The 13,482-nt window shown below is 33.2% G+C and overlaps 1 protein-coding gene across 1 annotated transcript in view; it reads right to left on the bottom strand.

Moving 5' to 3' along the window:
- Window positions 1–683: 683 nt before the first annotated feature.
- The window catches only part of LOC114332574 (glucose dehydrogenase [FAD, quinone]-like), an 83,984-nt gene continuing 71,185 nt past the window's right edge, over window positions 684–13,482 (bottom strand). Inside the window, exon 4 of the mRNA XM_028282396.2 lies at window positions 684–2,551. Within this exon, the coding sequence (XP_028138197.1) occupies window positions 2,203–2,551 (349 nt within the window). The 3' untranslated portion in view covers window positions 684–2,202. The remainder of the gene's footprint in view (window positions 2,552–13,482) is intronic.

The following is a 13,482-nucleotide window of genomic DNA, read 5'->3' as shown; positions in this document are numbered from 1 at the left end:
GTTTATGATCTGTAAACGGTAAATTTACTAATACGCTTAATACACTAACCCAGATTGTAATTGGTCCAGTACTGTTATTTGGGTACTAAATAAATAAATAAAATAAATAAATAAATAAATAAAAAGACCAATGTTGGAATGCCATAATACAACATTGGAGACCTTAGTAGCTTCCAAAACGTGTTTGACGCCTGCGATCTAATACCCCGCAATCATGCAAGATATGGTTGATTGTTTCAAATTCTCTGCTACAGAATCCGCAGCTCAAGTCTCCATGAAACAATCTTATTCTATGCAAGTGTCTCCTGACTTGTACATGCCCAGGAAGGAAGCCTGTTATGACTCTAAGCTGATTCCTGCTTATGAATAAAATAAAACTACAGTCGGAAATATGAAAGAATACCCATGAACGATCACATCAATCACATATTTTGTATTTGCTGATTTTTTTCCATAAATAACAAACGAGAGAGATAGATTATTAATAATCTGAATAATATGTATTATTGTGAATATATGTGATATACTGAATATATGTGATTGATGTGATCGTTCATGGGTATTCCTTCATTTTTCCGAGTGTATATCAATTAAAACAAACTCTTTATTAAAAAAAAATGTAAAATATTCGTTTATAAATTACTATTTACAAATAGAAAGTTCTAATGGAAGTTAATGAATATACAAGTATGAGATTTATGAGATTATTATGATTTCAATATTTTTGTAGATTATATATATTTTATAGATTATTTATAATGTATGTATTTATTGTAAGCTCACCTACATCGTTAAAGTGAACTGTTATTAAGTACTGGCTGATTATAGTGTTTAATTTTAACTAATATTCACCTATATTTTCAATAGAAAAGATAAAACTGTAGCGAGGGGTGAAACAAGGAGATTCGATCTCACTCTAACTATTTACTTTAACTTTAGAGGCTATGTTTCGAACTTTAGAATGGACAAATAAAGGAGTGACGATCGACGGCGAAAACCTGAACCATTTAAGATTTTCCGATGATGTTTCGCTAATACCAAAAGAAAATGCTATTATAAATACGATTAAAAATAAATCTAGCAAAAACTGAATATATAAACAACGAATCTTTTATATACACTGACCGGCACGAAAAACGGGCACCCCACAAAATGGGTCATTTTTAATGTCTCGAATTTTCTAAACCTGTTGTCCGATTTAGGTGATTTTTTTAATATATTATAGTATAACAATATCGCTGTAATAATATTGTTGCTAGACAGGTAAATTGTCATTGTATACCAGGCGTACCAATCAAACGGTGTTTTTTTCTCAAAGTTCAAAACACCCTGTGGTGTTTGGGTTTGAGGCTATAGTTGGATTTTAATTTCAGTATTTATAAATGCTAGAATATTCCACAGAGTGTGGCGAACTTTGAGAAAAAATCACAGTTTGATTGGTACACCCGGTATACAATGACAATTTATCTGTCTAGAACCAATATTATTACAGCGATATTGTTACAAGAATAAGGCTATAAAAAATCACTTAAATCGGACAAGAGGTTTAGGAAATTCGAGGCATCAAAAATGACCCATTTTGTGAGGTGTATAACTGAGGATATAACTGGATAATAATAATAAGTATAGAAAAGTTTGAGTGGTACATATACTTACGACAAAAAATCAATTACCACAAAGCTTAACCTAAAGGCTGATTAAATAGAATATGTTCCGTTCCGACATATGGAACTGAAACATGGGTTTTTAAAAACAACATTAGTCCACAAACTTAAAGTGACTTAGATAGGTATGGAACGGAGAATACTTAACATTAAGCTCAGCGATCACAAATCCAATGAAGAAATATAAGAAAACGATCGAAAGTAACAGATGTGATCCAGAATATTGCCATGTTAAAATGGAACTGGACAGGACACATAGGAAGAATGAAAGACAACCGTTGTACGAAGCGATCGTTGAATTGCGACCAAGAGCAAACAAGATGAGTCGAGGTAGACCACAAACAACATGAACTGATGACATCAAGCGAATGGCTAGCCACGAATGCATGCTAAAACAACGAACAGAAATGAATGGACAAACCTAAGGAGGGCTTTCATGCGACGATGGATGGAGTAGCTATTGATGATGATGAATATTCACCTAACGATATTAATAAATTATATACATTTCATAAAAGTCCAACAAATGGCAGTTCAACTACGACCAGTCTTCTTTTATTATATCAGCGCCTTTTAGTCCAATCATCATAGTGGGCGCATGAGTATTCCCGCTAACTAAACGAGGCATAATACTGGCATCTACCACTCTTAAGTTCTTAATGCCGTGAACTCGCAGCCTCGAGTCTACCACGGCAGTGTTTTCGTCAGGACCCATGGTACACGTACTGGAAGGATGGTAGATGGTGATGGCATAGTGCCTCAAAACGCATTTCCAGTAGTCATCGGATTGATACTTGTATGAGTCGCAAGCGGGTGCTATAGGCCGTATTAGTTCCGGATTATGTACCTTCAAAGCTTCGGTCTTGAAGAACAACTCATCTGAGAATCTGTAATAGGCAATGATTAGGATTTTATGAAATAAATTTAGAGAAAGCCACATAAATGCCAAAATTACCAAATATACCATACCAAATCATACCGAATTATGACTAAACATCAAACATCGATCATAGATCATAGGCTATAATAACGCAACTAACCTCAATAATTTAAAGCGAATTTAAATAAACAGCTCATGAAATGCGCATGCCTCAAACTTGTATGTGTCAAGCGCCGATACATACATAGTCCATGCGGTGAGACCGTTCCCGTCTGAAAAATTTTCTGATTCGGTTTCTTTGTGGATTCCTATTCAAAAATGTCCCCTTTAAACAAATCTGAAGGGTACCGGGCAGAATTTTTGGGCAGAAATTGTTTAAACAATTTTTTTAAACAAATACAAAAGATCACGTTTTTTTGCTCCGGAAAATTGGTTTTTCAAGTTTCGTGGGTCATTCTAAACAAGAAAGGTATCTTGTAAATTTTCTCAAAATTGATAGTTTTCGAGTTATAGGCGATTTAAAATCTGAAAAATGCGAAAATACGCATTTTCGCATTTTAAATCGCTTATAACTTTAAAACTATTAACTTTTGAGAAAAATGTCAAAAAACTTATTTTATTTAGAATGTCCCAAAGAATCTATAAAAGATATTTTTCGGTGGAAAATAGGAAATTTTTGAAATAGAGCGCGCCGCACCGGCAAAAAAATCGGATGTACATATATGCATATTTAACAATTAAAAAACAACGATTTAAATTAAGGTTAGACGCGATCACTCTTTAGAATCTTGAAGCTGAATGTTTAAACTTCAATTTAAGTATCTGGCAACCCCAGAAATACTAATTTAAATATGAGTTTTTAAGCCTCAAAAATACGTATTTTCGCATTTTTCAGATTTTAAATCATCTATAACTCGAAAACTATCAATTTTTGAGAAAATTTACAAGATACCTTTCTTGTTTAGAATGACCCACGAAACTTAAAAATACAGGGTGTAACAAAAATACAGGTCATAAATTTAATCACATATTCTGGGACCAAAAAATAGATTGATTGAACCTAACTTACCTTAGTACAAATGTGCATATAAAAAAAGTTACAACCCTTTGAAGTTACAAAATGAAAATCGATTTTTTCCAATATATCGAAAACTATTAGATATTTTTTATTGAAAATGAACATGTGGTATTCTTGTGGCACTAGCATCTTAAGAAAAAATTATACTGAAATTTGGACTTCCCATAAAAATTTTATGGAGGTTTTGTTCCTTTAAACCACCCCAAACTTTTGTGTACGTTCCAATTAAATTATTATTGTAGTACCATTAGTTAAACACAATGTTTTTAAAACTTTTTTGGCTCTTAGTACTTTTTCGAAAAGTAAGTTTTTTTTAAGATATTTTGAATATTTGTCAAATCCACCACATATTTGTATATGGTTAAGTACGATTATGGAGACTTATGGTAGGGGAGCCCAAGCGGGGATTTTTGCAGTTACTCGAGCGCGTCAGATTATCATATGGGGAGAAACCTGGTACCCTGCATATGTACCTCTACCATATATTGGCTCTTAACACAGGGGAGTTCGTTAAGGGGGGCCCGAAAAAAAATATTATTCTTAAAAATCTCGAAATTGTCAGATTAAGATAAGGTAAGTTAAGTATATGCAAAAGAGTGTATATTTCAAAAATCTGACGATTTGAGCCGGGCGTAAGGAAATGGGCGAGTCCCAAAGTTTCACAAGAAAAAAACGAATATTTCGCGAAATGAATGACAGATCGAAAAATAAAAAATATGTGCTCAATATTTTTTAAAAATCTATCGAATGATACCAAACACGACTTCCGACGGAGAGGGGTGGGGGGTAAATTTAATATTTTAAATACGAATCCCGCGATATTTCGCGAAATGAACATCAGATCGAAAAACTGTAAAATACATTTAATATTTTTAAAAAATCTATCGACTGGCACCAAACACGACCCCCCACGGAGGTGGGGTGGGGGGTTACTTTAAAATCTTAAATAGGAGCCCCCATTTTTTATTGCAGATGTGGATTCCTTACGAAAAAATAAGTAACTTTTATTCGAAACATTTTTTCGAATTATGCATGGATAGTAATAATATGAAAATTTATGTATGATTTACATTTTTAGGTATATTTTAAAGCATATTAAAAAAGAAGCCACATCTCGATAAAAGGTGCCTTCTCGAAAAAATATAAAAAGGCAAAAAAGTTTTAAAACACTGTGTTTAACTAATGGCACCGCAGTAATATTTAAATTGGAACGTACACAAACATTTGGGGGGTTTAAAATAACAAAACCCCCATAAAATTTTTATGTAAACATGTTAAAAAATAAGCCTTAACTCGATAAAAACTGCCTTATCGAAAAAATACTAGGAGGCAAAAAAGTTTTAAGAATATTGAATTTAACTAATGGTACCACAATAATAATTTAACTGAGTCGTACACAAAAGTTTGGGGGGGTTTAAGGGAACCAAACCCCCATAAAATTTCTATGGGATACACAAATTTCACTATAATTTTTCTTTAAGATGATCCTGCCATAAGAATGCCACAAGTCCATTTTCAATAAAAAATCTCTAATAGTTTTCGATATATTCGAAAAAATCGATTTTCATTTTGTAACTTCAAAGGGCTGTAACTTTTTTATGTGCATATTTGTACTAAGGTAAGTTAGGTTCATTCGAACTATTTTTGTTCCCAGAATATGTGAATTAATTTATGACCTGTATTTTTGTTACACCCTGTATATGTTCCGGAGCAAAAAAACGTGATCTTTTGTATTTGTTTAAAAAAATTGTTTAAACAATTTCTGCTCAAAAATTCCACCCGGCACCCTTCAGATTTGTTTAGAGGGGACATTTTTCAATAGGAATCCACAAAGAGACCGAATCAGAAATTTTTCCAGACGGGAGCGGTCTCACCGCATGGACTAACTGAATGGTTTCCGAACGTCGTTATAACGTACCTATGTGAATGTCGTGTTAATGTTTTGCAGAAAAAATTTTTATCGTGAAGTACTATTTTCGGTCATACAGAAAAAGGCTCTAAAAAGGTCCAAGCTTAAAATCAACAATGGTTTGAGCAGAACGGAGTAACCTGTCACACGGCCAGGGAGCCTCTTAGAATATCGTGGGATCATTTTTAGTCTAAGAGCTAGTGAACCCTCCGACTAACGGTCGTCCTGTAAGGCTAGAAATTTGTGTAGTGATAATTCATAGCACACCAAGGCTAAAAACCATGACCTGGCAGGCCTCAGCGGTGCACGTGTATCTACCAGGTGAATCGAAAAGTGCAAATTTAGGGGGTAAAATAAACTTTCTCCTGTAAGGTTTAAATTTAAGTATGTGTTTGAGTAAGTCATTTAGAAAAAATGTGTACAATGACAGGCGATTCTGAAGAGCATAAGACCTTGCCAGGCGAGGGGAAAGATTAGGGGTTTTTCCTAAAATTGTTCTTTTTGCATCGAACAAATTTTTTTTATGTTTTTTGAATCATTTCAAACAAAAAAGGTCTTTAGCGATTTTTCTCTTAAGTTAATAGTTTTTGTTATATAAGCGATTGAAAATTTTAAAAATGGCGAAATCGGCCATTTTTTACCCTAAATCGGACATTTATCTAAAAATTTCAATGTTGCCAAGGTACGTAGATATTCTTTAAACATTGATTGATGAAATCCCGAAGAGTTTTTTGCAATAAAATATCTAAACCCCTTTGTTTTTTTAATTGCTAATCAAGCGGGCGCCACACTGTAGTATAAGTGAGGACGTTTGAGTTTGCTTAAATTAATTATCTCGAGAATGGGCAAATTTCAAGAGAAATTCTCAGACAGGTCGATTTTTATTTTTGAATTAGGACTTTTTGGCATATATATATATATATATATATATATATATATATATATATATATATATATATATATATATATATATATAATACTAGTGACGTCATTCATCTGGGCGTGATGACGTAATCGATGATTTTTTAAATAAGAGTAGGGATTGTGTGATAGCTCATTTGAAAGGTTATTTAATTCTCTATTCAGTAATATAAACATTAACATAATTATTTATACAGGGTGTACAAAAAAATATTTTTTCTTCTATTTGTCAAATTTAATCAAAGTTAAAAAAAATTTTTGTACACCCTGTATAAATAATTATGTTAATGTTTATATTAGTGAATAGAGAATTAAATACCCGTTCAAATGAGCTATCACACAATCCCTACTCTCATTTAAAAAAATCATCGATTACGTCATCACGCTCAGATGGATGACGTCACTAGTATTATAAATATGCCAAAAAGTCCTAATTTAAAAATAAAAATCAACCTGTCTGAGGATTACTCTTGAAATTTTCCCACTCTCGAGATAATGAATTTATGCCAACTTAAACGTCCTCACTTATACTACAGTGTCGCGCCCGCTTGATTAGCAATTAAAAAACAAAGGAGTTTCCGATATCGTATTGCAAAAAACTCTTTGGGATTTCATCAAATAATGTTTAAAGCAGAGGTTCTCAATCTTTTTGAGTCAGGTACCAGCAAATATTTTTTATTATTTTTGGTACCACCTAACTAAAATACCTCTCTAGCTAGGTGATCTAATTAACTATAATTGTGCCAATGGTGGTGCTAATTTTGGCTGTTTTGCGTTTTGCGTACCACCTCAAATAATGAAATGTACCACCAGTGGTACATGTACCACAGATTGAGAACCGCTGGTTTAAAGAATATCTACCTACCTTGGCAACTTTGAAATTTTTAGATAAATGTCCGATTTAGGGTTAAAAATGGCCGATTTCGCAATTTTCAAAATTTTCAATCGCTTATATAACAAAAACTATTAACTTAAATGAAAAATCACTAAAGACCTTTTCTGTTTGGACTGATTAAAAAAACTTAAAAAAAATAATTTTAGGAAAAACCCCTAATCTTTCCCCTCGCCTGGCAAGGTCTTATGCTCTTCAGAATCGCCTGTCATTGTACACATTTCTTCTAATTGACTTACTCAAACACATACTTAAATTTAAACCTTACAGGAGAAAGTTTATTTTACCCCCTAAATTTGCACTTTTCGATTCACCTGGTAGATACATGTGCACCGCTGATGCCTGCCAGGTCATGGTTTTTAGCATTGGTATGCTATGAATTATCACTAGAAAAATTTCTAGCCTTACCGTCAGTCGGAGGGTTCACTGGCTCTTAGACTATTTGGGGATCGCCTTATTTCGCTTGGCAGTGATTTTCAGTACCCATCGCACTGACCAGACCTAACACCACTTGATGCGTACACATATGGGAATGTTAAAGGAAGCAGACCGATCCACCGTCTGACATTACGTGATTACGAACTAGAATTTTTTCATACAGAAGTAAAAACTTCGTTTGTACAATGGTATAAAAAGTTTATTGAAAAACTATTAAAAAGTCATCCAAAAGGATTCGCAAAACGTTCTCGATCTAGATCAGATCATCTTCAGTGCGTTCTGCTTAGTAGATGAATCTAGCCACCTTATAAAATGGGTAACATCGAGAAATATGATTTACATGTTAATAATCTGATGATAGTAGCGACTCTAAGTCGATGTTAAAAGATAAATTTGTTAAGAGTGCTCAAAGGGCAACATGATTCACTGCTCGATAAGAACGAACCAAGGTTGGTATGTGTCCATTGAACTGGCAAGAACCACAACTTCTTATCGAGCAGTGAATCATGTTGCCCTTTGAGCACTCTTAACAAATTGATCTTTTAACATCGAATTAGACTCGCTACCATCATCAGATTATTAACATGTAAATCATATTTCTCAATGTTACCTATTTTATAAGGTTGCTAGTTTCATCTACTAAGCAGAACGCACTGAAGATGATCTGATCTAGATCGAAAACGTTTTGCGAATCCGTTTTAATAAACTTTTTTATACCATTGTACAAACGAAGTTTTTACTTCTGTATGATTTTTTAATTATGGTATACAGCCAGCTACTGGGATTTTCCCATGTTATTAGAATTTTTTCGTGCCAAAGGGCATCTTTAACATTTGATTTATCGGAAACTTCGTCGTGAACAATGTTTGCAAGGCTACATCATGTGTGGCTACTAAAAATCTAAATAATCATAAACATTTCAATAGCTATGAAATATTGAAATATTTATGAATCACTAATAGCCCAGTAAATGAACGGAAAATACGGCGATACCGTGTAATTTTCAGGGGCAACTCCGAATTGCATGAAAATTTGTATTTAGGTTCTACATACCCTTCACTTCAAAGTTGAAATTGTGCCGTTGGTTGCTTTTATTTGGGGGGTGACAATCACCCCTTCTCGGGGGTGAAAAAATATACGTTCAAGATAGGACCGGGAATGGATAAATTAACTGATTTTAAGCAACTTTTGTTCTATAGAGTTTTTTACGTAAGTTAATACTTTTCTAGTAATTTGCGATAGAAAATGTTTATTTTTCGACAAAAAAACTACGTTTTCAGACGGTTTTTCGCAAATAACTCAAAAAGTATATATTTGATCGAAAAAAATATCCTTAGCAAAAGTGTAGCTTATAAAAAACCGAAAAAAATAGTGTATTAGTAAAGCCTATGAATCGAGTAAAAACAAAGTTGTAGCTCATGAAAAATACGTTCTTATTCGTCTAATTCCAAATCGAATATTCCAAGGTGAAATTACCGAAAAATTAAGCACTTTCCGGGAAAAACCCATTCAAACTTTTTTAAAGTGTTTATAAAAGGCTGTATTTTAATGGTTCATAAAAGTTTCTCGCATTAAAAATAAGCGAGTTACGCTCAAAATAAAGTTGGCCCTCTTTTTTTTTGGTAAAAAAATCATGAAAATATCCCTGTGTTCCCCAAAAGAAATTAATCGCTACGGCTTTACAAACAATTTACTTACTTATCTATTTTTATATGATCTGTTATTATCACCGGTTTAAAGTGCTTATTTTTGGAAAGGGTTATAGTTGAAAAACTTGAACAGGTCAATAATCACGAGTTTATGCAAATTTTGAACAGCCATATCTTAACAAATTTTTGTCTTATGGAAAAACAAAATGAAACTAGCATATTTATAATAGCAAAACCTACATTTTTTTACTCTTTAAGATTTTTCTTATCACTAATACTTTTTAAGTTATTTTGAAAAGAGGAAATTTTTCAAAAATTTTTAGAGCATTTTTTTTACTATAAAATCAATTTTTTCAAAAATAAGCACTTCAAACCAATCAAACTTACAGATCATATAAACAATGCACATACAGTTAAAATAAATGGTAAAGCGGTAACGATTAATTTTATTTAGGGTGCTAAATAGAGGGAGGTTTTTACGATTTTTTTTACCAAAAAAAGGGGCCAACTTATTTTTCAGTGTAACTCGTTTATTTTTGTTGCTAGAAACTTTTGTAAAAAAACCAATAAAAACCTTTTTTTATATACTTTAAAAATATTAATAAGCTTTTCCCGAAAAGTGCTTAATTTTTCGTTGATTTCGTGTTGAATTATTAGATTTGGAATTAGACGAATAACAACGTACTTTTCATGAGCTATAACTTTGCTTCTACTCCTTTTATAGATTTTACGGATATACCATTTTTTTCGTTTTTTTATAAGCTACACTTTTGCTAAGATTATTTTTTTCGATAAAATATTTACTTTTTGAGTTATTTGCGAAAAACGGTGTGAAAACGTACTTTTTTTTTGTCGAAAAATCAACATTTTCAATCGCGAATAACTCGAAAAGTATTGACTAACGTAAAAAACTTTTGTAGAACGAAAGTTGCTTATAATCAGTCAGTTTATCCATTTCCAGTCTTATCTTGAACGTATGTTTTTTCACCCCTAAGAAGGGGTGACTGTCACCCCCCAAGTAAAAGAAACCAACGGCACAAATTCAACTTTGAACTGGAGGGTAACTAGAACCTAAATCCAAATTTTCATGCAATTCGGAGTTGCCCCTCAAAATTACACTCCAAAACGGTCATTTATTGGGCTATAAGAAAATGTATTTATTCTTTTATTTACCGTTCTTTACAAAAATATCTTCCTCTGCTTCTTTTTCTTAATAGGCAAAATGTATGTTAAATCTTCGGTAGCTGCTAAAAAGTCGTACCAGCGGTTTTTACGTCGTCCAATGCTTCTTCGACCTATTTGAAATTTGTCTGGAGATATTCTCTTCTGTTTTCTATTTTTTATGTTCTCTTTTACGCCATTCTATCAATATGTTTATTCCATTCTATTCTTATTTTTTGTACCCATCTGTTAACTGGAACTATTTTGTACTTGCTCCAAATCTCTTCACTTCTCCCCCTATCGCATAACGTTTTGCCGGTTATCCTTCTTAATATTTTCATCTGTTGTTTCAATTATTCGTTGTTGATTTGTGTCGACACGTGTGACGTGTGTGTTCTGTCAATGTGTGTCATCTGCGTATCGGAGGATACTTATCTTTCTGCCTCCTATGGTGATTTCTCCATCCCATTCATCTAGTCCTGGTCCTAGTAAGCATCCCTGACTAGTTCCTTTCTTTGTTTTGAACGCATTTGAATATATTCCTTATAGCTACTTTAATTTTGGCTGAATTTTTATCATACAGATTTCTTATTAGATTAACTAGGTGGTTAGATACTCTCATATTTTCCATTATACTCCAGAGGGAATCTCATTTTACTGAATCAAAAGCCTTTGTGTAATCTACGTTGCCCGATTTTGTAAATTAGGGATTGAAGTATTCTAAATATTAATAACAATACATAAATAACAACCAATATAGTTTCTTAACTATTCAGTGGTGGTCGGAAAAACTAATAACGAAGACTCATTACTAAAATTAGATAACAAAATCCTGGATAGGGTGGAACACTTTAAATATCTGAGTAGCGGGATTGACTGCAGGGTTAAAAGTGATGGGGAAACTTGTAGCAGAAATAATTTCTGACTACATATTTTTTTATTGTTTACTTCCCTTCATTATACAGGGTGTCCCAAAAGTAGTGGAACGGTCGAATATTTCGCGAACTAAACATCAGATCAAAAAACTGAAAAATACGTGTTCAATCATTTTCAAAAATCTATCCAATGACACCAAACACCAACCCCCACTACACCCCCTGGTGGTGGGGTGGAGGGTAACTTTAAAATCTCAAATAGAAACCCCTAGTTTTTCTTACAGATTTGGAGTCGTTACGTAAAAGTAAGCAACTTTTACTCAAGACATTTTTTCGAACTGTGGATAGATGGCGCTATAATTGAGAAAAACGGTTTATCCTGATACCATAGGTAAATTATAGAAACGGTCTAATATCTCGAGAAATACACTTCCAAATGAGAAACCAAAACAAAGGTTTTTAATACTTTTTAAAAACCTATCGAATAACACTAAACATGGCCCTCCAACCCACCTCCTGGAGGTGGGGTGGGGGGTAACTTTAAAATCTTAAATAGCAACCTCCACTTTTTATTACAGATTCGGATTCGTCATGAAAAATTCAGCAACATTTATTCGAAACATTTTTTAGAATTGTTGATAGATGGCGCTTTAATTGGAAAAATACGATTTATTAGCACCATCTATCAGCAATTTTAAAAAATGTTTCGAATAAATGTTGCTTAATTTTTCATGACAAATTTGAATCTGCAATAAAAAGTGGGGGTTGCTATTTAAGATTTTAAATCTACCCCCCACCCCATCCCCAGGGGTTGGGTTGGAGGGTCATTTTTGGTGTTTGTCGATAGGTTTTCGAAAAATATTAAAAACCTGTTTTTTGGTTTCTCATTTGGAAGTGTATTTCTCGAGATATTAGACCGTTTCTATAATTTACCTATGGTATCAGGATAAATCGTTTTTCCCAATTATTGCGCCATCGATCCACAGTTCGAAAAAATGGCTTGAATAAAAGTTGCTTACTTTTACATAACGAATCCAAATCTGCAAAAAAAATAGGGGTTTCCATTTGAGATTTTAAAGTTACCCCCCACCCCACCTCCAGGGGGTGTAGTAAGGGTTGGTGTTTGGTGACATTTGATAGATTTTTGAAAATGATTGAACACATATTTTTCAGTTTTTTGATCCGATGTTTAGTTCGCGAAATATTCGACCGTTCCACTACTTTTGGGACACCCTATATATTAAATACTTTATGTCAAAACCACATTACATTTTTATTTTCTTATTTGAAATTCCAATCTACATTTCACTAAATCCAACCCTGTTCAAAAATTGGTATGAAGAATAAAACAAGTTTTTTCTATTCTGGAGAATACATATTTCTATACACGGCTGTATAGGGAATAGTATACCTATTGGACACGATTTTTAAATTTTGTTTGACGTAATAGAAGGTTGCATATTGAGTGGAAGATGTTCTGATGTTTTGTCTCAATAGTCTTTAATGTAATGACACGCAATTTTCTTCCGTTTTATTTGAATAGCCTTATATGGCCACAACGCTGAATTCGGGCGGTGATTGGCTATGAGAAGGCTGGTTTGCCGCTAACAAAGAAATCCAAAGGAGTTGAAGACCACCATCCGAAGAGTCTAGTCCAAAAATATGTAGTAAGCCGCAGAATATTTCAGTCACAAAACGCCCTTTTATCCAATAGAACTACACATAAGGGTGATTTGATAGTTCCTTAGAATGGATAATGTGAATGGTTATATAGTTATGACAGTTTGTTGCTGCCCTTTCGTCCAATTTAGTTGAAAACGTATATAGTAGGGCGTGGCACGCAAAAACCTGATGGTTCTTTTGTGAAGATGCCGGTTCCTGAAGTCCTTGTATGTGTACTACTAATAAGTACCTAATAAGGAATAATAAGTGTTTTCCCATTCCCGTTCCCGTTGTATGCAGTGAAAATAACCCACCAGTCAATTTTATGGACAACTAACCCTTGATGTATGATT

Source organism: Diabrotica virgifera, chromosome 3, assembly GCF_917563875.1.
Source record: "Diabrotica virgifera virgifera chromosome 3, PGI_DIABVI_V3a".
NCBI lineage: Eukaryota > Metazoa > Arthropoda > Insecta > Coleoptera > Chrysomelidae > Diabrotica > Diabrotica virgifera.
Note: the sequence above shows the minus strand (reverse complement) of the source record. Positions and strands in the feature narration are given on the sequence as shown.